General features: G+C 45.3%; 1 protein-coding gene across 12 annotated transcripts in view; it reads right to left on the bottom strand.

Moving 5' to 3' along the window:
- Positions 1 to 26,475, bottom strand: part of MSI2 (musashi RNA binding protein 2) — a 1,965,164-nt gene that overhangs the window by 250,285 nt on the left and 1,688,404 nt on the right. For 5 of the 12 annotated variants that reach the window (XM_078679727.1, XM_078679728.1, XM_078679732.1 and 2 more), the window contains one exon: positions 21,793 to 21,969. The exons of 6 other annotated variants lie outside the window; for them this stretch is intronic. In XM_078679727.1, the coding sequence (XP_078535853.1) occupies positions 21,793 to 21,969 (177 nt within the window). Of the gene's footprint in view, positions 1 to 21,792; positions 21,970 to 26,475 lie in introns of those variants that run through there. One more of the 12 variants, XR_013608601.1, reaches the window with a different exon arrangement.

Raw genomic sequence — 26,475 nt, 5'->3', positions numbered from 1 at the left:
ATCACCGCTATTTAAAAAAATGTTGTGGGGTGGATATAAGGGGTATCTCAAAACCAAGTGCAATTGAGCTCTTACAATTTGCAAGGATGAACATTTTCAGAGTAACAAATGAGCAGGCCACGCCCCTCTTGCCTATCCCCTATACGGATCAATGACTTGGAGTGCTTTTGACTACAGCACCTGGATATTTGGTAGCTCGTGCTTTGAGGTGTCATTTTTTTCATAGCTTTCCTAATTGTATAAGTTGACCTTCCTCTTCAGCATTTGGCACCAAACGTATTGACTGGCAGCTCTTATGCACATGTTAGAGACCTAGGATAACGTTAGAGAGGTATGCTTCGAGGGTAATGGCAAGTCGGGTCTAGCACCCTTCTTTCATTCTCAAAAGGTGAGGTCTATAGTAGCTGCACTTCAGAATGTTGAGGAAACTTTCATACACTGCAGGGGAACATTGATTAATTACTTCCTCCACAAATTTGTGCTTTTGGTCATTTAACCATCGATGAATAGTGGCTGGGGTTTGTGTCCAGCAGCTTCAATCACCTTGTTGGATATTCATTCAGCATGCAATATTATGCGGGTTCATCTATCACCCAGAATGCCATCATCAGATCATCTGGCTTTATTTGACCACTTTCCCTACGTTCAGGAATTTCCATTTTGTTTGGTAACTGACATTTTTGGCATGCTTCTGGAATACGTTGTGAAGCGGTCTACAAGGCACTGTCCAGTACTATTAAGATAGGTCTGTGGGTACGTCATCAGTGGTTCAGTACATAATGAGACTTTAAAACCACTCTGGCGGCTAACAAGTCAAAAAGCAAAAATAATTTTTTTTCCTGGGTTTTAACTGTATTGTTTGAATAGTGCAGGTTACGGGTAGAAAAAAACTGCCTGCGTGTGGGGGACGTGGTCTAATCTTTCACACACAAGGCAGTAGGCGCATGGCAACATCAAAAGAGTTTGAGGCAGAAAAGATTGTTGACACCTGCTTTACACATTGTTAGCTTCTATATCAACAGATCCGGGCATACCTTGCCAACCAATTGTACGTCATGTCTTGTCCCCATTGGTGGGCGCAGTCAAGCCTAATCAGGTAGTCCAACAAGCACCTTGAAGAGTAGCTATTTGTTAAAAGTACTAGATTTTATTCATACAGGTTTGTGACAACCGTTCAAGTTGAGTGGGTTGAAAAATGGAGCTATCTGGTAAATAAATGCCGGACATACATTCAATACCATTGGTAGTCCGTCAAAGACCAGGATCTGCGCTGTGCAAAGTCAGGTGTGCTGCTTAAGGGAGGAACTGCAAACACATGGACATGAAGACCAGAAGCCAATCTGCCATACACTGCAGGAGCAAAGCTAGGAGTGTTCATGGAAAAGATGACTCGTTATTTAATGCTAATTTCTCGCACTTTCCCACTTTCAGGCAAAACTGTCCATTTCTTCCTCGCTATATTTTTGTGCGAGCAATGGCTAGCAATTTTTTTTTACATTGCTCATGATGTTCCGGACTTTTAGTCACAGTGGCGTAATTTACAGGCTATTGCTCACATGAGATTTATAAGGAAATCCTAATTACTGTAATCCTACTCAAATGGTTCACAACACCTTTTAAATTGCCTATTCTACGTGCGATCATTCAAGTCATAAAAACCTGACATCCACTGTAACTTTGTGCAGCTAGAAATGTGTTTGAGAGGGAGGAGAGGGGGGGTTACAGAGAACTTTTGCTCTCCTGTTCCGGTCACAAAACTTCCGAAAGTGTTTTTAACTGCCCAACAGGTATATCACACATGTACTGGTATTTTCAATAGAATGCGTTTTCCAATGCTCATCTTAGCTACACCTTTTCAGGTCACGCTAAAATAACTTCTGGACTTGGTCGTCTGCGGAACAATTCTTGCATCTTATACATTGTTTATTCCCATTGGGATAAATAAAATGTCACGCTTCAGCCTTATACCCCCTCCTTCTAATGTTTAGATGCATCTTAAGTTCTGTTCTCCAAGATCACTTGGTTTAAATCATGAACCGTTCTGGCAGCCAGTCTCGTATGCACCCATGTCTTGATCCTTTCTGTAATATGACGACCAACATACCTCAACGCAGTAACCCAGATAAGGCCGTCAGACATGCACAAAACACTTCCAATCAAACTTCGAGCCCTGGCTACAATGCTTCAGGTGAAGGATACAGGATTGGATACAATATGCAAGATAAGACATTATGGTGAAATGGCACTCTCCCTTACTCTGATGGTTCGCTTCCACTTACAAAACAAACTAAAGAAAGGAATAGAAATATATACAATGAAGTTCCCGGTGATTAATAAGGATTTAAGTATTTTGTGAACACTTGTTTTATGTCAAGTGAGGTCTAAAACGTTAAGCGTTTGCCAAAACCTGTCTTGAGCTCACTGTGCTGTAGACATTAACCTGACCCTTTGAGTAGTGGCTCAAAAAAGCTGAAACTACTTTAGGATGTCTTTAGAGCCCTCTGAGAAAGTATGCAACCTAGCAGTTTGGGCTCGACTGCCCTCTTTTGTTATTTCATATTGTTGTTTCTATTCTGTGAGGATGCAGGCGAGTTTAAAGGGGGAGGTGGAAGGATTAAAGATTGTACAACTGCAGGGTACCCAGAGTGGCTTAGAATCATTTGTGCATTATTGTCCATCACTATTTTTGATGCTCATAGGTTACAGAGGGTACAGAATGCGGCGGCAAGATCTCTCCTCGGTTTGCGCAGCGCCTGCTCGGTGACAAACGCCATTCGCAGTCTCCACTGGCTAGGCAGATTGAGTTTAAGGCTCTCTGCATAGCCTTCAAAGTCATGAAATCTGCCTCTCCTGGTATTTTGGCTACCCTGCTTTTACCTTATGCCTCCCCCCGCTCCCGTCAGCTCCGTTCCATGGGACAACACTTGGTGGTGGTTCCCCGGGTTAGGAGGGTTCGCGCCGGAGGTCGCTCTTTCCAGAACAGAGCGGCCATCCTTTGGAACTCGCTGCCCGCCCACATTCGTGGGATCAACAATTACTTAGAATTCAGGAAAGCCATAAAAACCTTTCTCTTTTCCACTCTGTAGGCCTTCCCTGGGGACCCTCCCTAATCTTGTCCACCTCATTGCTATCAGCGCCAGGACACCTCTTTGCTGGGGCAGCTGTCGCACTTTACAAATCCATTAACATAACATCAATATTACCACACAGTAAGCCCCCCTGAATTCAGCTCGCTCCTTGCCCAGACATGGTTTATCCAATTCAAGCACATTTTTATAAGAGCCTCAACATTCATTGTTGCTTTCTCATTAAGACATTGTGTTTCCTTCTATAGGAGCCTTTTTCATTTTTTTGTGGCATAACACTGCTCATGGGTGTCCACCACCATAACTCTATTGTCGTGTAAGTGACATCATGCACCACATAAGACATTAGCGCACTGACCCATTATCCAAATCTTAGACCCTCAACAACTATAGTAAATCGGTTCTTAGAGCTCTACGTACTTTCTATTTCTACCTCTGCTTCATAACTCAGAGGACCAGGTTTAATATTGCCAATCCCAGGGAATTCCAAAGGGCAACCAGGGATAACAGCTGGTGCCCCTAACTTCCTCTTATTCCGGTCATGACTACTGCTAACTTCAACTAACCCAACCGGGTACCTAATAGGTTTAATTCCAGTTATTCCGTTTTCTTTGCTGCCTCTGGTATGATTGACATGGTTACAACATGTTTTAGATTACTGAAATGGAAAAGGTTCGACTGACCCGTTTAAAACAAGTTCTCGGTTAATGAAACGGAAAAGCTATGAGAGGGACAGGAGTAACCATTGAATCACACAGAGGAGGAAAATCAGAAATGCTCATCAGACGGGAGATGGCGGTGGTGTAAGCATTTCCTTTCCCGGCCGTCACGCCGCCCGCCGCACGAAGGTGCTCTGATCGGTCAGTCTCAGCAATCGGCTAGCAGACCTAACCCGACAGCAAAAGACTTACACCTGGCAAATGCTACCAGCTACACCCGAGCTCCAGACGCCTAGCGTCTCGGCTCATGTTTGGAGTGAGTTAAAAGGAGTGAAATCGCGTGTCTGGGTCTCTGTGGTGCTGCGCTTTTACGGCAACGGCAGGGGCGTAACACAGGCCCCCGCAGCCCACGCGGTGCGGTCCTAGATCCAAGGGGCCCCCTCGGCACTGAACTTTGGCCGGGAGAGCTCCTGATTGAGCCCAGAGGGAGGCCCCTATGTACGGTGCAGGGAGGCCCCTTCACTTTTCGTTACGCCAGTGGGGGGCACTGCTACAGGCAAGGGTCGATCTGCTGCTGCTGCCCTGTCAGAGGGGGTCCGAGTGCGTTTGGATCTGCTCGGTGGTGGAAGCAGCGGAAGGGCAGCGAAAAACTTGAAGAGGAGGAGAAGCAACGAAATGACAACCTGCGGTCAGAAAGCCCTTAAGTTAAAGGCCACTGCAACCCATGAGGACACGGGGGATAAAGAAAAAGACAAAGCGGAAAAGACAGATAGACCGGTTCCTCCACCTAAAGGTAAAAGGGATGCAGGGGTAAACAAAAAAATATGGGGAGGCTTGGAGGCGCAACTTGCTCAAAAGAGAACTCAGTGGGAAATACTGGAAGCTCGCCATCAATTGCCAGACATTTTACTATCCTTAAAAATACACCCGCCCCTGCTTCAATTGATTTAAGTAGCCCAGCCGAGGTACTTTTAGAACAAGGGACATACAGTTTCCCCTGCAAACTGCGCAAAGTGCTATGATTGAACTTGGTGGAGGGGCAGCAGGGAGCGAGACAGACCGGACACCAGAGCTCAATCCCTGTGGCCAAGATACCGTCACTGCTATTACTGCTGTCACTGCTATCGATACCATGACTCCCTCTGCCGTCACCACTGCTACTGTCACTGCTATTACTGCCCCCGATTGCGAGGCCGGAAGAACGACTCTCTGGATATATAAAGAGGTTGAGGAGAAGGGCCCCAAAAACTCGAACCCTTGGCCAATAGATTCACAGACCCCAGACCTAGTAAATGAAATTTTTTTCTCTGTCTCAGACGGATCCCCATCCGGGACTGACAATGAGCTAATGAGCTCAACAGCAACCAGCAAATCTGAATGGGAGACAGACGACTCTGCTCCCAGAACTATCAAACAAAAAAAGAATCACACAGAGGAAATCAGATATAGGAGGCGCAGGTGAATCCACATCAAGGACATCGATGCGTATGGAGGCTGCAAGTGGTACTCTGCAGTGGCACATTCATTGTTCTACTCATGTTCCCATTTAGGCTATGAAAGGAAGTCTGGTGCTTACACCGGTCTTGAATGGAAAAGGTGTCACGGTATATATACACCATTCATTACCTTCCGCTCAACAGGAGAGACCAGGATTTATCAATTGAATCATGCAAGCAATTAGCGAATACCAGAAGGAAGCGTTTCCTAATTGTGGCTGTAGAATTGTTATACTAGGTGACCTGTTCGTAACTGTAGTAAAGGGCAATAAAGGGCTTGACAGAAGCACTGTGAAAAGCAAACCCGGGCTGGTGTAATGTAATATGGATTTATTGTACACAGCTATGTATGAAGATTACATTCTAAACAAGAATTAAAATGAGATTTGTCTCTTGATTTGTTCTGTCTGAACGTGTGTAGGAGCTGAAGCAGCATATTTGTAACGCTCATGAAATTATTTATATTTGTTTTAACCAGTCGGTTCGGCTAGTAAAGACTCAGACACTTTTGGGTGTTCAGTCTGGTGTAAATAATTACAAGGGATAAGGATGCAGAGGGTCAGAATGCAGTGCAGAATTCAAGCTGGTTCCAGAACAGGTCCTTATATTCTAAACAGTGTTTCGTGAACAAGTCGATGGGGCGAATTGCCAAATTCCTGACTGTGGAACCAGGAGACTATATTACCAGATAGTGTGAGCCTGGACAACAATTATTTTCTCTGTGCTCCAATCTATGATCTGCGAGTAGTGTAAAGTGCTTGGAAACACGCTAACCAATATTAATTGAACTTCTTCATTTTAGCTGTAATGTGACTGCTGGGACATTTATTTTATTATTTATTTTGGGCTGTTGATGTGCGATAGTGATTAATTTGGAAAGGAAAGAGCCAGTGCCCAAAGCTCTGCTCACAAGCCAGTGGCCGGTGCAATTAAATGTCAACGTGCCGAATACCAAGGCTCGTACTTTGAAATCCACCTAATCACTCTTTAATCCACTGCCAGACACTTCCTGCACCTTTATCTCACTCTTGCAGGTTCCTTCTTTCTCCATTTGTGATGGTTTTTCCGTCTTTCTCTTTCCCCGACTTTGATTGGTGTGTTTCTCTCGCTTGCTTTCTGTCAAATTCCAATGAAGAAAGGGTCCATAAAAATAAGTGCCAAGGGCGCCCACCGCACTCGTGTGAAAGCTTAGCTCCAAAGAGCAGCTTTGAGAAATTTACAAGGAAGATTTGTAATGCATTAAAAACATCTCAGGTGTCAGAATCCCATCATTTTTGTCCAAGGGTTTAAGAAGCCACGAAGACCAAATTTCCTCACACTTGCTGATTTCCTATTCCCATATATATATATATTTTTTGCAGAGTTTTATATAGCGCGAACTAGACCCGCACCGAATCAGGTATCAGATTGCAAAGAGATCATTGGAAAGCTAGGGCTCGCTCAAGGTGCCTCACAAGGTATGGAGCCACTTGCAATTCAGCAGGTCTGAGATTTTAACTTGAATATCACAGTTCTAAATCCCGATATTGGCCAGCGCATCCTTCTGGGGTGGATACATTGAGTGCCACTGAATTGAGAAATAATAACACCTCTCAGAGCGACAAGACACTCCGCTCATAGAATGCGCTAGATAAATATTCGCCTTTTTTCGATGTGTTACACTGCTCGGGGTTTATAGCACAGGGCATGTCGACCAATATATTATCCATAGGAATGGTTCACAAAAATTAATTTCCTTGATATGCTTTTCAAAGATGGCCGGGTGGCTTTTATTCCCTTTAAAGTCTCTCCACCTGCCAACATTAAAAACAAAAAAAACTTAAAGTCCTGACCAAAATAAAATCGATTTTATGGGCGATACGAAGTGAGTTACTTGTTTGTGTTTTAAATATTAGCTTTGGGGATAGTAGAAGGTAAATTTTGAATGATGTAATTTCCCCCTAATTGTAATCAATATATTACCCCACAGTAGCTGATCGTAAAAGTGACAGCAGGCGAAATGAAGAGAATAAAAAACACCTACACTTCATTATGCTGCGGATATTCTTAGCTAGGGAGGGACACTAAAGCACATGCATTTATGCATGGGCGATAAAAAGCCGTATTGAGAAATTTCGCTCGAGGCTGTGGAGAGTTCTGTCTAGATTCAGCAAATATCGAGGGGAAGCGCTCAGAGCTGCCATAAAGAAACCTAACCTGTGTTTTAACGCTTCACTTGGCAGGGCTAATAATCTAAATATTTCCACTGTAATTTTTCAGATGGTGTATTTAAAGCGCCTCTTGGCTGCCAAGAGTCCTCCTGTGAAAAGCAAGCAACTGATTTCAATAGCAGGCCCGACTGTGGGCTTAATGGGGAACAATGGCTTTACCGCCCACAACTGTTGTCCAGGAGAAAAAGCAAACGAGAACTCTTTACACGAACAGGTGAATAAAAGAAGCCCCGTAAAGCGTGTCATGCACAGAGACCTTGTGTTGCTCTGTCTGACATCGAGAAGCAGCGAAGACAAATTTAACCAAATAGATGGATTCTCTGAAATTTCCTAGTACCCGTCTTCCAGGAGCGAGTACCCAGGCTAGTCTCGTTTCTACAAAGGATATCCACATAGCAATCAGAGTGAGAGAAAGGAGGGGCAGATCTTAAAAGCAGCACAAACCACGCACCGGGGTCAGGGAGAACATTAACATGGTGTTAAGTGGAAAGTTGTTTTAAAAGGTGCACAGTCGCGTTATCTTGCATCTATCATCTCCCACTACATCCCTGGAAGGAATTTGCGTTCCTCCGGGAAATTGCTCCTATCAGTCCCTCGTGTGCGAAGAGCAAAATGGGGTGGCAGGGCTTTTTCCACTTTAGCACCCAAATGGTGGAACGATCTCCCTTTGGACCTTAGGTCCCTACCCTCCCTGCAGACATTCCGCGGTGCCTTAAAGACCCGCCTCTTTCTGAAAGCCTATGTGTAATGATGATTGACCCAGATTTCTGATATTATTGTTAGGCGCCTTGATACCTGCGGGTTATTGTTTTGCGCAATATAAATCTTTATCAATCAATCAATCATCAAAATGTCAAATAGAGACGAAAACTCCAAAGCTCAATTCAAGCACTTTAAAGGGCATCTCACTTTTTCACGTAAAACTGGTCTTTTGGGTGGAGGGAGATATTGAAAAAGTTTCACCAAGTGCATGTCATGCCAGGCCTTGAGACTAGTAGGTTGGCCACTTGTGGTACAGCATAAAACGAGAGGCCAATATGTACATGAACTGCTGGTTGAAAGTATGACAAGTCAAGGGCAGTATTTGCAAATTATTATGCACTCCAATGGTCGGTAGAAAAACCGTCAGGCAGTCCTTACCAGAATGAAGAGCACCCAAGTCAATGTCAGAGCTTGAATTTAATGAGCTGGCATTAACATCACACCAACAGCAGCGCATGATGAGATTGGTCAACAGGTGTGTGGTGCTGTGCAGGACACGTGCAGAGGCCATCAGGGTCAAACTAGCGTATAGTGCAGTCTGGCAGTGTCCAAAGGGTTGGTATAACATCAGTGTGTAAGCCGCTTTTTGGTCAGTTTGTAGCCTGTTTTTTTGGTCAAGTGGGCCAGTTTGTTACTCGGTATTTCCACAAACACTTCATACAGCAAACACAAATTCAAGAACTTCTTGCCTTCCTCTCTATTAATCTATCCGGGTATGATATATTTCAATAACATCATGGCAATTACAGTTACATTAGGTAAACCTGCATACAAGCCAACGTCCTTTTGCCTGTACAACGAACTGAAAGATTAATACAACACTTCAAATATACAAATACTGCCCTACACGCCCTACCTACCCTTCACACTCTCAAATGCATGAACTGACTGTAGTTCAGCGCAGGTTTGGGAAAGAGGCCAAGTTACTGGGCTTTAATGGAATTGGAATATTACAGAGAGGGAAAGGGCACCAGTGGATTTCGTGCTGATGCTCAAAGATCACATACCTGTGCCGTTTGAAGTTTCCTCACAGTTCATACTATGCTACAGTGAGACCTACTGCAGCCTCATAATTTGGGCAGTGCAAAGAAACCTAAAGGCCAGGTGTAGAGTCAGTCAACCTTGCGCGTGACAAAAGTTCATGCACTTACAACTGTAGAGTATGGTTGAACTTAAACAGTAATCTCTGAAACGACATAAAAATGGCTTCGTGGCGACACAAAGGGAAGGAGTTCGGCAAACCCGCAGCACTGATAGAACGCACTCCATGGATCTCTTAACTGTTCCAGTAAGAGTCTCCAGTGTGCACTAACGCATTAAATTCTGTTCCAAAGTCTGGAAATGAACGTAAAACAAACTTCACACTCGGAAAACCGCATTGTGCCAGCAACTGAAAACACCAGAGTGCAACAAAGTCAACACGACCATATGCCAAGAGCTCAGCTGGACCACAACCAGCTCCGAGAGGCGCGCGCGGGAGCAGGAGGATAGAATATGAACTGGGATTAAACCTCAAAGTCTATAGCAATTTATATAATAAACGGATACAGATCGAATGAAGCAGTTCTTTGCCACAAAACGAGAACTCTAATCCTTTCAAACTCCTAACCACATTTCAACGGTCAATGAATAGCAGACCCCAGCTGCTTCACCATAGGTCGCATGAGAAGAGGAAGAGCAAGGAACTGGAGGAAATAGATCGCTTCATGTCCATACAAAAATTGACAGATCCAGTCCCTCCAAGAGACAAACACTGCAGTCTAAAATAAAAAAAAGACTTATGCGCCCAACCGCAATCAGCCTACTGTAAACCCTGATGCACCAGGGGAAGCCATCAGGTCCACCTTGTATGGGCTTCACATTATTTCACAATACACGCTAGGGAAGCACCTTTCTGGTAAAAAAATAATGCGGATTGCTTTGCAAATGGTTGATGAGAGACTGTCTTTGTATTTTAAGCTGCTTGCAAAAATGAGTGCTTGAACGTAAGGAGCTCAGTGTCAAGAGCAATATTCTTAACATTAAAAAGCAACAGCAAAGCTTAGAGCTCATAGGGCATTCCTCTTCGTTCACTAATCAATGTGCTCCAACTTACCAACAGCTCTCAACCAACCACAGCACTGTGGCACATTTTAGGCGAATTTAAATGGTTTGATCTTGAATTTATAAAAGTGGAGTAATCTTACTTTCACATATGCCAAGTTTGTGGCTAGCAATCTTCACACTCCGAAACTACTTTTTTTCTTGTTCAAAAGTGAGTTGGTTGATAATAAATGATCAAATGTTTCTAGGAGGCCTCTGCTTCACAGTGATGGCCTTCATACAACGTGAGCCTTTATTCCAGAAGGCTCTGTGTATCAAAAACGAAACTTGAAGCAAACTACCAGAGGAATGACGTCAGAGGAGTTTGCCTGTACTGCTTTTCCTTTCGTTTCAGCGCCTTTCTGGCAGAGCTCTGTCCTGCACTTGTTGGAAGCGCTGAATCACATTGGCTCGAACCCTTGTATGAGCAGCGCTCGCCTAGTCAAGTTCAGGCAGACCTGCCGAACCACTCAAAGGATATCACCGAGAGCAGGCTGCGGGTTGCGCGCGGTTGTGAGCGCAGAGCTGAGCGCTGGGAAAACAACACCGCCGCAGCAGCAGCAGGGGGAAACCACCGCCTGAGAGCCGCTTAGCGGTAAACCTGGATCGGCTGTGAGCTGCGTGCGGCTGTGAGCGCTGAGCCGAGCGCTGGGATAACACCGCCGCAGCAGCAGCAGCAGGGGGTAACCGCCGGTGAGCTGCAGAGCTGCAAGCCGGGCCGGTCGGCTCAGTCTCCCGCCTGGCTCCCTCCTGAGGCACAGAGCTTCGAGTCGGTGAGACCGGCGGTGTACGGAAAGCAGAGCTGGCAGGTGGGCTGGCGGGTGAATCCTGGCTGGAGTCAAGGCAGAGGCAGAGAGTCTGAGCCCCAAGCCCCGAGCCCTGAGAGAGAGCCCAGAGAGAGAGCCCAGAGAGAGAGCCCAGAGAAAGTGTGTCGCACCGGCGGGTAGTACATGACCCCGGTTCCCAGCTCACGTCACACAGCACGCGGAACACCACATACTGCACACAGCCTATAGCACCTACGGCACCTGGTGTACCCAGAGGTCGGCGGCCCTGTCTCCTGCGTGGGGAGCCGCCAGAGGGGTGAGCGGCTGGGGGAGCGAGCGGCGTGACTAAGGGGGATCATGAGGCCTGCAGCCCCGCTTTCCCCCACATCGCTGTATCTCAAGACACGAGCTCGGCCAAGCTACAACCGCAAGGAACAAGGAGCCGCGGCCCTAGCAGTTCCAGCAGCCCCAGAGGCTTGTACGGGGGGGCGAGTCAGGGGAGCTGGGAGTCCGGAGCGGAGCAGTGCGGTATCTGCGTCTGCGGCCGACCGGTGCAGTTCCGGAGACACCGCGGAGAGGAGTAAGCAGAGGGATTGAAGGACTGAAAGGCAGAGGTGAGACAGTCGCTAGGCGGCAGTTGCTGTCCTTCCTCGCCCGGCTGGGTGTTGGCTCTGCCGGTCCTCATCGTCCCTCACTGACCTCAGCCGTGAGGCTCCGTGAGTCGAAATCAACTATTAGCTACCAGCTACCAAGCTCAACTGCTACCCGGCCAGCTATGAGGTCAGGAAATGTGAGAAGGTCCATCACAAAACCAGTATCAAAACGGAAAAAGGGGGCCATAAAAGACACTGGAGCCTCCCTACCAACTACAGACAAAGACCCCTGCAAAATAACCATCAAGGAAAAGGAAAACCCCAATAATACCAATATCGCCAAAGAAATCTGTGACGACACGGGCTGCCTTTGGTTCACTGGCTCGGATGCCACTAAAGATAACAACCCAGAAATTATAATGGGCCCAGACAATGTAACAAAACCAAGCAATTCACTTAAAGGAGCAAAAAGAGACAGAACTGAAGACCTCATAACCATTGACGGAGAACCAGCTAGAAAAACTTCATACTCCTACCAACCAAAAATCTACACGAAATTTGCGTTCTTAAAACATCCAGGAGCAGCAATTTTCACAAAAAACGGAAACCTAGAAGGCCTACCAACTCCACTGGAGCCTGGGAAGATAGAATATCCTCCACTACAAGCACAAAAAATACTGGAAACAGAAAAACCCCTAAAAGTTATAGTAGCGGATATTCATGCCGTCAACAATAACACGGCATCAATTGATAGCAGGCTAAAAACTAAAAATGAAGAAGACGGAGCAGAATGCACAGCAACAGACTGGCCAGTGAAGCTCAGCAGCCCACCCGATGCCGAACCAAAATTCCCTCAAAGTACACAGTCTCCGCTCGGAAGGATAAAAACAGAAAGCTCCCCAGACAAGGATGCATCTCTTAGCGGGTCAAGCACAGACAGAGCATTAGATGCCTCCATCATTCTAGAACATCATGACCCACTGGACTGGGGCGCCCAATTAACCCGACCGCCGCGGCAAAAATCCCAAAGCGCACGGGACGAAAGGACAGTAACATCTCGATCAAATAGCAGTCTCTCACCGACGCTGAAGAGTGTACAAGACGGCCCCCAAACTGCCCCAAAAGAGCAGAGCGATATGGGCTGTCCCAACACACCAAAAAAATCAGCAAAGGGAGAACAGATACGCTATAGACAGTGACATGACCTTCCTCCCAACACAGGAGTGGCAAGACCTAGTGGCGCTTACAATCTAAAACCTACCACAACCCCTAGCACTAGCAGACCAGAGAGCGAGAGCAAAAGCTCATTCATTACCTTCTGGGCAAACCTACTAAAAACAATTCAACTATCAGCAACAGCCTTGCAATATCAATCAGAGAAACTAGATATGCAGTTAACAGTACTGCAAACACTAGCTGAGTTCACTTCAGGGATCGAGAGGAAACTAGGAGACTTAAACGGTCTCATAAAAAGAGGTCAGGAAGCAGCAGAACTTTCTGCGCTAGCAAGAACAGAATGTGACTGCTCTCCAATAATAAACAAACTATCAACGTTACCAACAATGCTAGAGAATCTCCTGGATAATTTGAAACCAATCGCATCTTCGGACTTGAAAGATACAGCCAATGAGGGAAACGTCATTAGGGACCCCAAAACACACAGAATCACAAAAAAAGCAGAGAACAAACAGTCCCAAAACGAGAAGACCGGTTCCCCCAATGCCAGACAATCGCCAAAAAACTCACTTCCAAACCTCTCCCCTCAAGAAAGAGCCAATACAGAGATGCCTATAAACTCACAAACCCGCCGGTAACAAAAAAGGAAGGGCAGGAACAGGAAAATGACAGCCGCTGCCCATGAACAGGAGGGGCAGCCGGCGGAACCACAACACCAAGCTGAACAAGAAGAGACGGCAGCACATTCAAACCAGGTCGAGCAGTCCCCGCCCCTGGGCAAAAAATCGGCAACTACAAGGACACCCAACAACTTTAAAATCCCAAGATCAAAGGAAGCACTAGAGACAGCAATTGAATACTCTGGGAATAAGGAGGTTACAAAGGCACAATGCTTACAACAGCGGGAAAGATTTGAGCAAGAGACTGACCTACGCAGCTCAGTAAGGAACCACACCGACAGTCGGCCAAGGGCCACGCCACAAAACGTGAAACAGCCGGCCCTGGAGCAGGAATTGGAGCAACCTAAAACAAGGGCAACTTCAGCCATAACGGATAATAATAATGACCAACTCTCCGACTGGGCCAACATTCTCGATCAAACCGTAGCCCAAGTAACCAGAGCTATTCCATCAAACAAGACAGACATATTAACATTTGTTCCAGAGTATAAATCTAGAGGCAGAATGGTCACCTTGAATAGAGGAAATATAATAAAACTTATTAAATCGATCAAGGGTTTGGAAGGCATCACTTCAACTGACTTACTTGAAATTGAATTCCAACCCGCACTCTAACAGAACAAACCAGAAACGACAAAGACAACATGGTCATCTAACGATCTGGTCGATCGGATTTTAGGAGAACTCAACAAATTTGCTCAGTGGGGAATAAAGCTGGAACCAGGTAGAAGGCCAGCCAACCCAACACCGTTTTTAAAGGAGAGTGAAAAAATACACCTGCATAAAGCTACATCAATTTTAAAAGAAGCTCTCAGCCACTCTTCAGGTCACCAAGGGAGGCCCTTATATACCAAAACAGTAACAACTAAATCATCAACTCCTAATCCGGACATAATACAGCGAACAATAAACAGAGGTGGGCAATGACAAGGGTCCCCTGCGCAGCCCTCAACACACATAACATTGAATAACCTCAGAGTATGCATCTGGAACATAAATGGCTTGACTGACAAATTGGATGATCATGAAACACTAAAATACTTAAGGTCATTTGACCTGATATTGTTACAAGAAACCTGGGAAGAAACCGACATAGTCCTAGAAGGATACATGACGCAAATCGTCCCAGCTACCAGGACCTCATCCTTTGGCCATAAATCAGGCGGATTGATGATCCTTGCCTCAATCCTTACAATAGGATCAATGAAGGAAATAAAGACTAAAACCATAGCCCCCAACGTCATACAGGCGACTGCCATAACAATTAACACCAGAAAGCCGGGCCACACCCTCATTATAATCAACTCCTATATACACCCGAAGCACAGACGGAGAGGTGCAAGAGAGCTGGTCAAGGAGACAGCAAGAATCTTGGATGAGGGGGAAGCTGAGAACTTAATCCTGGCAGGTGACTTTAATCTCTTTCTTTTTGGAACCGCAACGGACGACGAATTAGCACATGAACTCAATAGAGCCTGGGGAATTCCAACTCAAGCACAAGCACTCCCAACTAAGCAAACCAAGAGCTCAAATCAATTGTTAAAAGAATTAGAGCAATTAAACTTAACGGTGCTGAATAGCCAGTTTATAGAAGACGCCACCCCAGCATCTACCTACCACTCTGCAACAAGCTCCTCCCACCTGGACTATACATTTGCAACCCTCCCACTATTTGACATCATCAAATCATTTAAAATGGGTGTTAGCGATCAAAGCGACCATCTGCCACAAGAAATCGTTTTAAGGACAACCAGAGAGAGTCCCATGGAAGTCAGGGCCAGCGCCGGGTCCGAATATACATCAGACTTCAAATGTATAAGATACAAACAAGATAAGATCGAAGAACTGTCTACAAACGCGAAGGAGCTATTTCATCAGGGCAACTTGGCTGCAAACCCAATAGAGGCTTGGGAGTGGTACACGAAGACCCTCGGGATCAAATATGCAACAAAACCAAGGACGCTTAAAGGCAAACTTCCGAAGTCTATACCAAGTAAGACAAGCACACTGGAGATAAAAAGACTTAAACGGAATATAAAGCAAATTTTGACCCAACTCCGCACACAGCCTAAAAAAGAGCCTCTGCAAGACGCCCTACGCGGTTTAAAAGCAAGACTAAAAAAGGCAATCTGGGAAAACAAAAGACAGGCAAACGACGAACTCTGGGCAAAAATAAAGCACAACTCGAAACTAAAAAACAGTGCCAAATTTTGGCAAACAATTCACAGCTTACAGCGGCCAGGGCACCACGGAATAAGCTCATACATATCAGAGGCAGATTGGGCTGACTACTTGCATAATCATTTTAACCAAACTGATGAAGGCAACCCCATAGACCAGACAACTCAGGATACAGAGAACAACAAGAGGGACAACGAAACAGGAAAAGTAGGAAAAGGGTCCAGAAACCCCATGAAAAGCATAATGGAAAAACACGACCAAAAGAAGACTTATGGGGCAACGACCAATAGCAAAATAACAACCAGCAAGGAAAATAAAATCAACATAACAGCGGATCGGATAAAAACTCAAATAAAGAAGGGGAAAACGGAAGGAGCTCCAGGCCCAAACGGGATACCACCGATAATATTTAAATATGACACCGAATTCTGGAGCAACACATTAGTACCACTCTTTGTGGGCACACAGGAATTAGAAACCTGCCCGGAATCCTGGAAAGGATCGATTATAAGCCCAATTTATAAGCAGGGAGACAGGAGCAATCCTTACAACTACCGGCTGATTGCCCTACTAGATATAGAGGCAAAGTATTACGCTGGTATTTTATTGGAGGAATTGACATCTTGGGCAGCGTCAAAGCATATAATCCCGGCAAACCAAACAGGATTCTGCAGAGGACAAGGAACCACCACCAACGTCATGGCACTAACTCTGCTGACAGATGCGGCCAAAGTAGGAAAGAACTCGCTGTTTTTATGTTTTATAGATTACAGCTCAGCCTTCGACCATGTGGACCGGGGCAAACTATGGCGTAAGCTTGAAAAATGGGGGATACCACAACCCCTCTTGAAGCAGCTGATCCTACTTCACACTAACACCTGAGTCAAGATGAAGCTGGGTGACGGGACGCACCTCTCTAGGCGAATCAACACCTTTAAAGGCCTGAAACAAGGGTGCGTCCTAGCCCCTACTTTGTTTAATCTTTTCCTCGCAGACCTACCAGGGGAATTGGACAGCATCAAATCGCACGCCCCACGGCTGGGAGACATCACACTGTCCAATCTCCTCTATGCCGATGACCTTGTCCTAATAAGTCGTACTCCAACCGGCCTCCAGCACCTTCTAAACACTACCAGCTCATTTTCACAGCACAACGGACTAACTATTAACTTAAAGAAAACATGTACTATGTCTGTGAACTACAAGAAGGCCAGAAAAAATAGCTGGTACTTGGACGGACACAAACTGGACCATGTAACTTGCTACAAGTACCTGGGGGTCTTAGTAGACAGCAGAGGTTCGTTTAAACCCCAATTAGAGACGCTACATCGAAAAGGCACCATGAGTTCTCTAGCGATGAATCGTCTGAAGAAAATACTGCCAGACTGTACGCTTGACCCGTTTCTACAAGTACTGAGAGCTCGCCTTCAACCGACGCTGACATATGGGAGCGAATCAACTCTTGGAAAAGACGCACCGACCCTCGACAAAGTGATCAGTAAAACGTACAGATCCATCTTTCAGCTACCCAGCTATGTATCTCCTGCCCAAATCCGCCTGGAGTTCGAGGTTCAAAAACAGACAGTGGAAAGAAGGGGGCGGCTTCATAAAATGCTGGCATAAGATTAGAAATGCAGAGCAAGGAACCTTAAATGCCCACCTTTGGATTGAGTTGCAGCGTCGAGAACGATCACATGCAAGAAAGTATCTGACGGAATCACTAGAAAGACTTGAACTGACTGACCTCTGGGACACCCCAGTAGATCATAAAAGCTTCAAAAAGTTAGTAACGAAAGTAACAAAAATAATATCGCTACTAGAAGATAAGGAAACTATCAAAAAGGGCTCACGGATGGACAGTCCTAAACGACTACAAAACATTAAAGCCTCAAGCGTACCTGGACCACGGACTCAAACAGAAGATCAAGGAAAAATTTCCAAAGCTGCGACTCGGCATACTACCAATTCTCCCTCATCTGGCCCCATGGAAAAGGAATCAGGAAGTTCAAACTTGCCGTCTCTGCGGAGCAGGACCTGAAGATCTAACCCACATAATATGTATCTGCCCGAGCTTAACGGACATAAGGAGATCCTTACTATGTGCAATATGGAACCAGAAAGGCACTAGATCCTGCAGACAGGCAGTTAAATTATGTTTCAATCCGCAGGAGACCCAACTAAACTGCCGATTTACAAAATTCCTTGAGGCAGTGACGGAGAGAATCAAGGAAACACAAAACGAGTAAACTGAGCAACAGAAAGACAGTGCCTTTGAGCATAATTTTGGGTCCGTAGCTCAAATGAACAATAACAAAAAGTAAACTGTTAACACGAACTTACATAATTTTAACCTCTGATAATTAACTTTTATCTTTGATATATATCTCCTTTAAAGCTGTGTATTTTAAATTGTGAGTTTGAATTAACTGTGCAATAAAAATTTACTAATTAATCAAAGGCTATCACCCACCGCTCTCCAGTTACTCACTGTATCCTAGCCAAGAATCACCAAACGGGCATGCACACCAGCCGAAGGAATCTCCGTAATTGGAGCACAAGTCCAAGAACCTCTGCATAGGGTAAAGCTGGAGCAGGAATGTGTAGAAAAGCCACCTTGGTTGTAACAAGGGCTCCATCTCAGTGTTCTACAGTAAGACCCAAACGTACGTTTTTCACTGGACCGGGTCCAAACGTTTGTCACTGGACCCAAAAGTTTGTGACTGGGCCCAAACGTTTGTGACTGGGCCCAAACGTCTTACACTGGGCCCAAAAGCTTTCCAGTGCAGTGTTTGTTTAAAGTGTAAGGTAAGGCCACCAAGACAAAAGAAACCCACATCAAATAAAGGAACTCGCACATAAGCTCAAAGGCACTGAAAACTAATAACGAGTAGATAAGCAATCGGCAAAAATGTTGAGACGTCATGATTTAGAGTGGAAGATTGTGACATATCGTGGTATAAAATGCAGGTTCTGGAACAGCATGATTAACAGAAGCAGATGTTTATAGCAGGCCTTTGACTGGTCATGGCACAACATGGGAGATGCTGGTTAATTGGAGTTGCAAGTCATGTTCTGGAGCTAGTTGAACCACTCAAAATATTGGAGTGGGAGCTTCTGATACACCATGGTTTGGAGTGGGACAGTGTGATTTTGAGTGAGAGATTATAGTAAATCATCAGCTGGACAGGGAGATTTCAGAGGCTAACATGTGGGATGGAGCGCAAATATGTGCCACATTCATTAGTTGAACTGGCAGCTTGTGGCAAACCATGGGTTGGGGTGGCTGGTGACAGTTGCACACTGAGGGGGACTGTGGTACACCGTAGGTTGCAGATGCATGCTGTGGCATACCATGATTTGGAGTTGGAGGCTATGGTACACCATAGACGGGACTGGAAAATTGTGCCACTTTACAGATTAAAGTGGGAAGTTGTTGCATATCACGGGTTGGAGTGGGACGTTGTTGCATACCTTGGATTGGAGTGGAAGGATGTTGCATACCTTGGGTCCTTGGGTTGGAGTGGAAGGTTGTTGCATACCATGGGTTGGAGCGGGGTGTTGTTGAACACCCTGGGTTGGAGCGGGGTGTTGTTGAACACCCTGGGTTGGAGCGGGGTGTTGTTGAACACCCTGGGTTGGAGCGGGGTGTTGTTGAACACCCTGGGTTGGAGCGGGGTGTTGTTGAACACCCTGGGTTGGAGCGGGGTGTTGTTGAACACCCTGGGTTGGAGCGGGGTGTTGTTGAACACCCTGGGTTGGAGCAGGGTGTTGTTGAACACCCTGAGTTGGAGCGGGGTGTTGTTGAACACCCTGAGTTGGAGCGGGGTGTTGTGGAACACCCTGGGTTGGAGCGGGGTGTTGTTGAACACCCTGGGTTGGAGCGGGGTGTTGTTGAACACCCTGGGTTGGAGCGGGGTGTTGTTGAACACCCTGGGTTGGAGCGGGGTGTTGTTGAACACCCTGGGTTGGAGCAGGGTGTTGTTGAACACCCTGGGTTGGAGCCGGAGGTTGTTGCATGTCCTGTAGGAAGTTGCTGCCATGGCGGGAGGAGGTTACTGCCACGGCGGGAGGAGGTTGCTGCCACGGCGGGAGGAGGTTGCTGCCACGGCGGGAGGAGGTTGCTGCCACGGCGGGAGGAGGTTGCTGCCACGGCGGGAGGAGGTTGTCGCAATGGCTGGAGGAGGTTGTCGCAATGGCTGGAGGAGATTGTTGCAATGGCTAGAGGGTGTTGCAGCACACCAAGGCTTGTAGTGGCGCACTCTGGAAACATGGTTTGAAGTGGCAGACTACTGAATACCAAATGTTGGAGTGGGAGGTTTTGGTAAGTCATCGTTTAGAGCCGTCTGCAGCACACAATACATTGTAGTGGAAGGTTGTGGGGCATCACAGTTTGGAGTTTGGGGGTATGGCACACTATGCAATGGTATAATAGGTTGTAGCAAAACAAGGATAGAATGGGGAGGGCATGGTTTAAATTGCGAGGTTACAGCACACCATAGAATGGACTTAGAGGACGTAGCACACCATGGGCTGGATTAGGAGGGTGTGGCACGCTGCTGGGTGGACTGGCAGGATGTGGCACACTATGGGTTGGAGCAGGAAGATGTGACCCCATAAATGAGAGGTTGTGGCAAGCCATGGTTTGAAGCAGGTTTTAGCACACAACAAAAGTTGTGAAAAGCGATGGTATGAATTGAGTTTGTGTGACAACAGGATTAGGACTGTGAATTAGTGGCACACTATCGGTGGGTGTGGCATGCAATAGGCTGGAATAGGAGCTTTTGGTACCCCGTGATGAGGCGTGGGAGTTTGTACCAAACCACGTTTCGGAGATTCTGGTACATTATGAATCAGAGGGGGGGGCTGTTCAAAATGGACTAACTTCATAGTTCTGAAGTAGAGGTCTGGGTCGTTCAAATGCTTAAATGTCAGTAACGCATATAGAGGGCTATCATGAAACCGCACTTTCCCTTCTGATGCCCATCCACTCCATAATTCCCAGTTCATATAGTAATGTATGGGTACACTTTTAAACTGTATTAAGTTAAAAAGGAAGTTCGAAACATCCATATGAAGACTTCCCATGCACAAACTGTTGTTCCTTAAACAGGAAAGGACCTATATTGTCATCTTTCAAAGCCTCATTTCGACTATGAAAACAAAGGTCTCAGCTCGAATTTCTAAATTTACCATCTAGCGTTGGCATTTTAGAAGCAGTTTGGAACATTCTATTTTCTGATCATTAATAGTCTATGTGTATTTATACGTTTATAAGTACCAAGCATATTACTGTATATGCCGATGGGTTTGCAAAGAGGTTGAAGCCAATGTATGCAATCGGTATATATCCGAACCAGAGAAAGAATTTAGCTTGCCATACCAGTCACTGCTCACCGTACAGCCATGATGAATAACAACAAGATTATTTCATAAAAGCACTGCTGCACATGCAAGGCTATCAATAAAGATACATATCTACAGTTACATTTCCATTTATACATTCTGGCATTAACATATGGACATTTATCCCGCTAAATGTACTAATTCTCAGGTGGGCAACAAAGCCACAAAAGACATCAAAACAAAGTACGAAAAACATGAAAGCAGCTTCTAAATAAATGGCATATACAACAAAGTGATCAACATGGATGAAATTACAAGGTCCATTATATTCAGGTTCAAACATGATTTGACTAATTAAACACGCTAAAAGTTACACTCTATTGAAATGGACAACTGTGTTTTTGAACGTTACTAAAATGCCCTGTATTCCAGGAGCATGGTGAGCTAGTTACATTTACAATAGACATTTTTAACACTAAATACAGTTGTACATACTCCACCACAGTATACATAAAAAAACAAATTCAAAAATAATAATTATATTTATGGACTAAAAGAACTAAACCGTTTTTATAAATTTGATTTAGTCTTGGACACATTTTGAATTAAAAACTGCACCTTGACAAAATTCCCCACGAAGTATGTGGGCTGACTAAGGATGCAGTGAACTTGCTTCAATGCCCGACTGGCAAGCAGATGCTGTGTGCCATTAAAGTCTATGCGCATCTCCCCCAAAGGAATGAAAGGTGATACAAACCTGGGCTCTTAAACTGATCCGGGCTGGGCAGGTGGTGGAGGGGGGAGTTACTTGCTGAAGCAGCATGCTCACTACGAAGCATCTGAGCCGCCCGAGGACCCATGGATCCGTAATCCGCGTACGAGATCTGAGCCCGCTGCTCACCGGGCGAAGTATAGAAACCGTAATCAGGGATCCCTAAAGATACAGGGACTCTATCATTGTGGAGGCCATACTGACACGTCTCTTATGAAAGTGAAATATTCTTGTACTTTACATTACAAATGTCATATGTAAAAAGTAATAGGCTGAACAGAGTGGTACCATGCATGAGCCCAAATCTGATTACATGTTAAATCAAACCATCGTTACACAAATGTCTTGGGGTTCACACATGTGCATGCACATCTGTGACCATAAACGTGCACACACTCACTGAATTTGCCCTTCATGGAATATAGGATTTCAAGGAGAAGGCAATATTTAGTTTGTAAGCTATTCCAACAGGACCACTAGGACAGATCTCTTTGCTAGAACACCAGCAGAAATCTTTGGGGATTCTGGATGTAAGAAATGTTGTCCCAGCCGTTCTGACCATGCCTTCGTAGGAGGCAGAAAGAATTGAACACATTGAGTAAAATCATGCGTATTTGTTTACAGATTTTATGTACGGCTCACAGGGTAGAGCACTACTTATAAACTACTCATTCTATTACACTATACAGTAATATCACACAACTGATTCAGTCGCTCAAAATGAACCGCATTAAACATACACACTCAGTGAAGAGATGTTTCAGACTGAATTGCATATCACAAAGGCCGACAAAAGAGAAAGTGGGTATCAGTTTTCTGAAGACAAAAAACAAGCACATGTACATTTATAATAAGACAAAACAATTTTAAATTCTAAAACATATGCAGAAAAGATCACACTCGTTTGTTTAAAATATAAATACGCACACATATACCCAATGTGTGGGGGAAATCATTATGTACATGTTACTGCTGTACACATATTTATCCCCAAAACATGTCTGTTGAATGGTTCTGTTCGCACAAGGCCTTTGTACATCTGACATCTGTATGTATAGCTATCAGCGCTTATTCTGCTATGTAACATAAGACAGGACAGTCATGCTGATTAAAGCAGTTCTAAAACATATTGAAAGTCAATAAGAAGACTCACCTGTAACACTAATTTTCTCTCTTGCTTTATTCTCTCCACAGATTACTAAAACATGGGAAACCCTGCATGCCACACTGTGGACACACAAATGTACTTTTTTACCCACCCAAAAACTTTTTCTCCAGCTTCTTAGTTTTCTAGCTCTGGCATTAGGAATTGGGGATCCCCTCCACTTTTGCTAATTTAGCCCAGCATCCAATAACTAGGAGAGGACGGCTGTCAGGCTGTTTGTAATCTGTGGAAAGAGTGAAGAAGCAGGGGATCCAGTGTTACAGGTACATGACTGGTTATTTGTGAATATAGGCCGTGCATTCTACAGCCTGTTAGCAAAAGGGAAATGTAATTTAGTAGTACCCAGAAGGAAAACTTTGGAATAAAGGAATGTATAAGACTAATGGGGAAAAACGTAAAAGAGAGGACTTGTTTTTATAATTCTTATAAGGACTCCGCATTGCTGTAAGAAAGTTGGTTATTAGTTTGGAAGGATGTGGGTTCTTCTCAAGTAATAAGTCTGCAACCTCCCATTGACTGGGAACCAATTGCCCAGGTCCAGCATCTGGATTCTCTCATAGAAGTAAGGCACAGCAGTCCAAAGCCCGCTCAGGGAAATTGATGTGGACTAGTACCCCACTCTGCAGGCCAGCGACCATCAAATCCCCCCCAAAAAAATCAGGTTCAGTCAGGGCTTTTTACTTATAAAAAGGCAAATTAATGTATTACGAACATAATAAATATTACACATGAATGTCCAAAAACCTACAAGATGGCAGGTGAAAATACTTCTGGTGGATCCTCCTAACAGTTCACAGCACCTAGCGAGCCCTGAAGCCTAAAACCATTAAACCCCCACCTCTACAACACAATACATTGGGGTGTAGTTATCAAAAGGCAGGCCAACTGGCTTTGTCAGTGTGTCAACTCATTAATAAAAGCAGAGGTATTTAACAATGAACCAATTCAACACCATTAAAATCACTAAGGTTGGTACCATCACACAATGACATTTATAAATACCTGTAATTATTCACTGCACAGGGAAAGTTGAGTGTTGCTCTTGGTGGAGCGGTCTAGCTACCAGGTATGGTTTTTCAGGCTAACTCGTCTCCAAACATTTTATATTTCTGTAGGAGCTTGCTCTTTCTGTGCTCCTCTCCAGAGTCAGGCGTCTTTCTCAGCAGGCTATCAAGGCAGTGATCCCTCCCTGCCTGCATTCCCAGGATCTTATGGCTTCCTAGCTGCTTGCACAGACCTTGTTTGTCAGTAGGAGTGTGGAACTTCTTACTTTGAGTTCACCCACCTACCAGAAAAGTCCATGTAAGAAGAGGTACATCACCCACCCAAAGCAGGCAATCGCTCTACTGTCCCCATATGGTATAAGGGGCACCACACGCACTGGAGAAAGAAATCTTAGTCCCTGGTTGGCAACTGAAGTCAGAGGTCCTTGAATCCATCCTTGCAGTGGGGTTTTGGTGTCATATCTCCTCCAGCAGGACATTACTTCATTATCCCTTCCCCAGGTCCAGACTGTTTTCAAAGGGGTCTCCCTTGTGCATGAGTTTTTAAGTGGAGTGGAAAGTTCCAGAAGGTAGGCACCACTGCCCAATCCTAGCAACACCCATCACTACATCCAGGCCTCAACCCGCCTACACAGCATTTTGAGAATTCCAAAGATGGTGTCGCCAAGTGGTTTGTGAAAGAAATTCCCTAACAGCCTAAACTCTGCCCCCAACTGCCACAGTTCCATTCCCTTCAAAATATCAAATAGCAGCCTCTCCTATGACTGGCTACAGGGTTCTGGTCACCCGATTTGTTTGAGAGGCACAACATTCACAGGCCAGGTTCAGTCTGAAAATTTATTAATTAATGCAGACCACGTCCCTCTCCCAAGAACAGGCCTAATTACTGGCAGTGGCCGTGATGTGTAGAGAGGCCTTTGATCCTCTGGCTGCCAGAAAAGTAATTAACTTGACCCAGAAGGGTGAGTCAAATGCCCCAATCTCATTTGGAAGGGAGTCAGAGAAGAGTGATAAACCTTGACCTACCACAAGGAGTGTTATGATATTTTATCAGCATTTGTAGAGCGCATGGCTGCCTGGGCATTGGGGTGTCCCAGCACTGAGCAAGAGTAGATGCAGACAGAGAAGGAGTAGGCTACAGATTGGAAAACAGCCATGTCTTGCTCAGTTTACTGAACTCCCAGTGGTCTTGCATGCCACAGGTGGCAAGAGGGATGGTATTCCAGAGGGCGGGGGACAATGCCCTGAAAGTGAGCCCTCCGGCTCTGGTCCTGCACACCCGCGGACACAGGCCAGGTGTAGGTCCTCAGAGCGCAGGGGGTCCGAGCCGGGGTATACACCGGGCATAGATCGCTCAGGATTTGCAGGATCTTATATGGGGTACATAAAGTCTTGAAGTTAACTCTGTTCTATAGGTAACCAGTGAAGCCGTCGAAGGAGGTCAGAGGCATGACAGTATTTAGGATGTGCGAAGAGCATGCGGGCTGCTGTATTTGGAGCCAGTTAAAGCCTTTTCGTCACCGCTTTGCAGGTAAGTAAAAACACCAGACCTGTATTGGGTATCCTGATTTGCCCTATGAATTGTGCATTACTCTAGCTTCAAGGTCTTCCTATGGCAAAACTGTATTTTGGTGCATATTTTGCCTGTAGTGTATTAGACAGTGAAGCACTACAGATGTACATACTGGCACTATTAATGCCCAATCATATTATAAGGCCAAACTGGTCAGCACCAATCCAAGAAAGGTCACTTCGGATTAATGTTGCTACTGTTGCTCATTTGCTTGCAGAACGTTTGTGGAAACAGATTGATGTAACATCTATCCCTCTCTTCCAAAAATGACAGTGCATATTTGAAATTGTTCTTTTCTTTAATTATTTGAGACCTACTAATTCTTGTAGAATGGTCTGATCACTTTTTAGTACATTTTACAAATTCTACTTCTTGGAAAAAAATATTTTTGAAACAGAAACTACCCATATGCAGAGTCGGCTCTTTTGAGGAGACGGACTTGTTAAAAAAACTTGTTAAACAAGCATTGAAAATGCAATAGGTCTCGCAATAGAAGAGTTTAACATTTTTCGTTTTGCAAATGGATGAGTGGCGTTGCGTGGATGAGTGGCGTTGCGTGGATGAGTGGCATTGCGTGGATGAGTGGCATTGCGTGGATGAGTGGCGTTGTTTGTGTGAGTGGCGTTGCGTGTGTGAGTGGCGTTGCGTGTGTGAGTGGCGTTGCGTGTGTGAGTGGCGTTGCGTGTGTGAGTGGCGTTGCGTGTGTGAGTGGCGTTGCGTGTGTGAGTGGCGTTGCGTGTGTGAGTGGCGTTGCGTGTGTGAGTGGTGCTGTTTCAGTGGCGTTGCGTGTGTGAGTGGCGTTGCGTGTGTGAGTGGCGTTGCATGGTTGAGTGGCGTTGCATGGTTGAGTGGCGTTGCGTGGTTGAGTGGCGTTGCATGTGTGCATGGCATTGCCAATAGGTCTCGCTTTTGGGACCTTATAAGTA

This window comes from Lissotriton helveticus, chromosome 3_1 (assembly GCF_964261635.1).
Source record: "Lissotriton helveticus chromosome 3_1, aLisHel1.1, whole genome shotgun sequence".
Taxonomy (NCBI): domain Eukaryota; kingdom Metazoa; phylum Chordata; class Amphibia; order Caudata; family Salamandridae; genus Lissotriton; species Lissotriton helveticus.
This window is presented reverse-complemented; position numbering and strand designations above follow the sequence as displayed.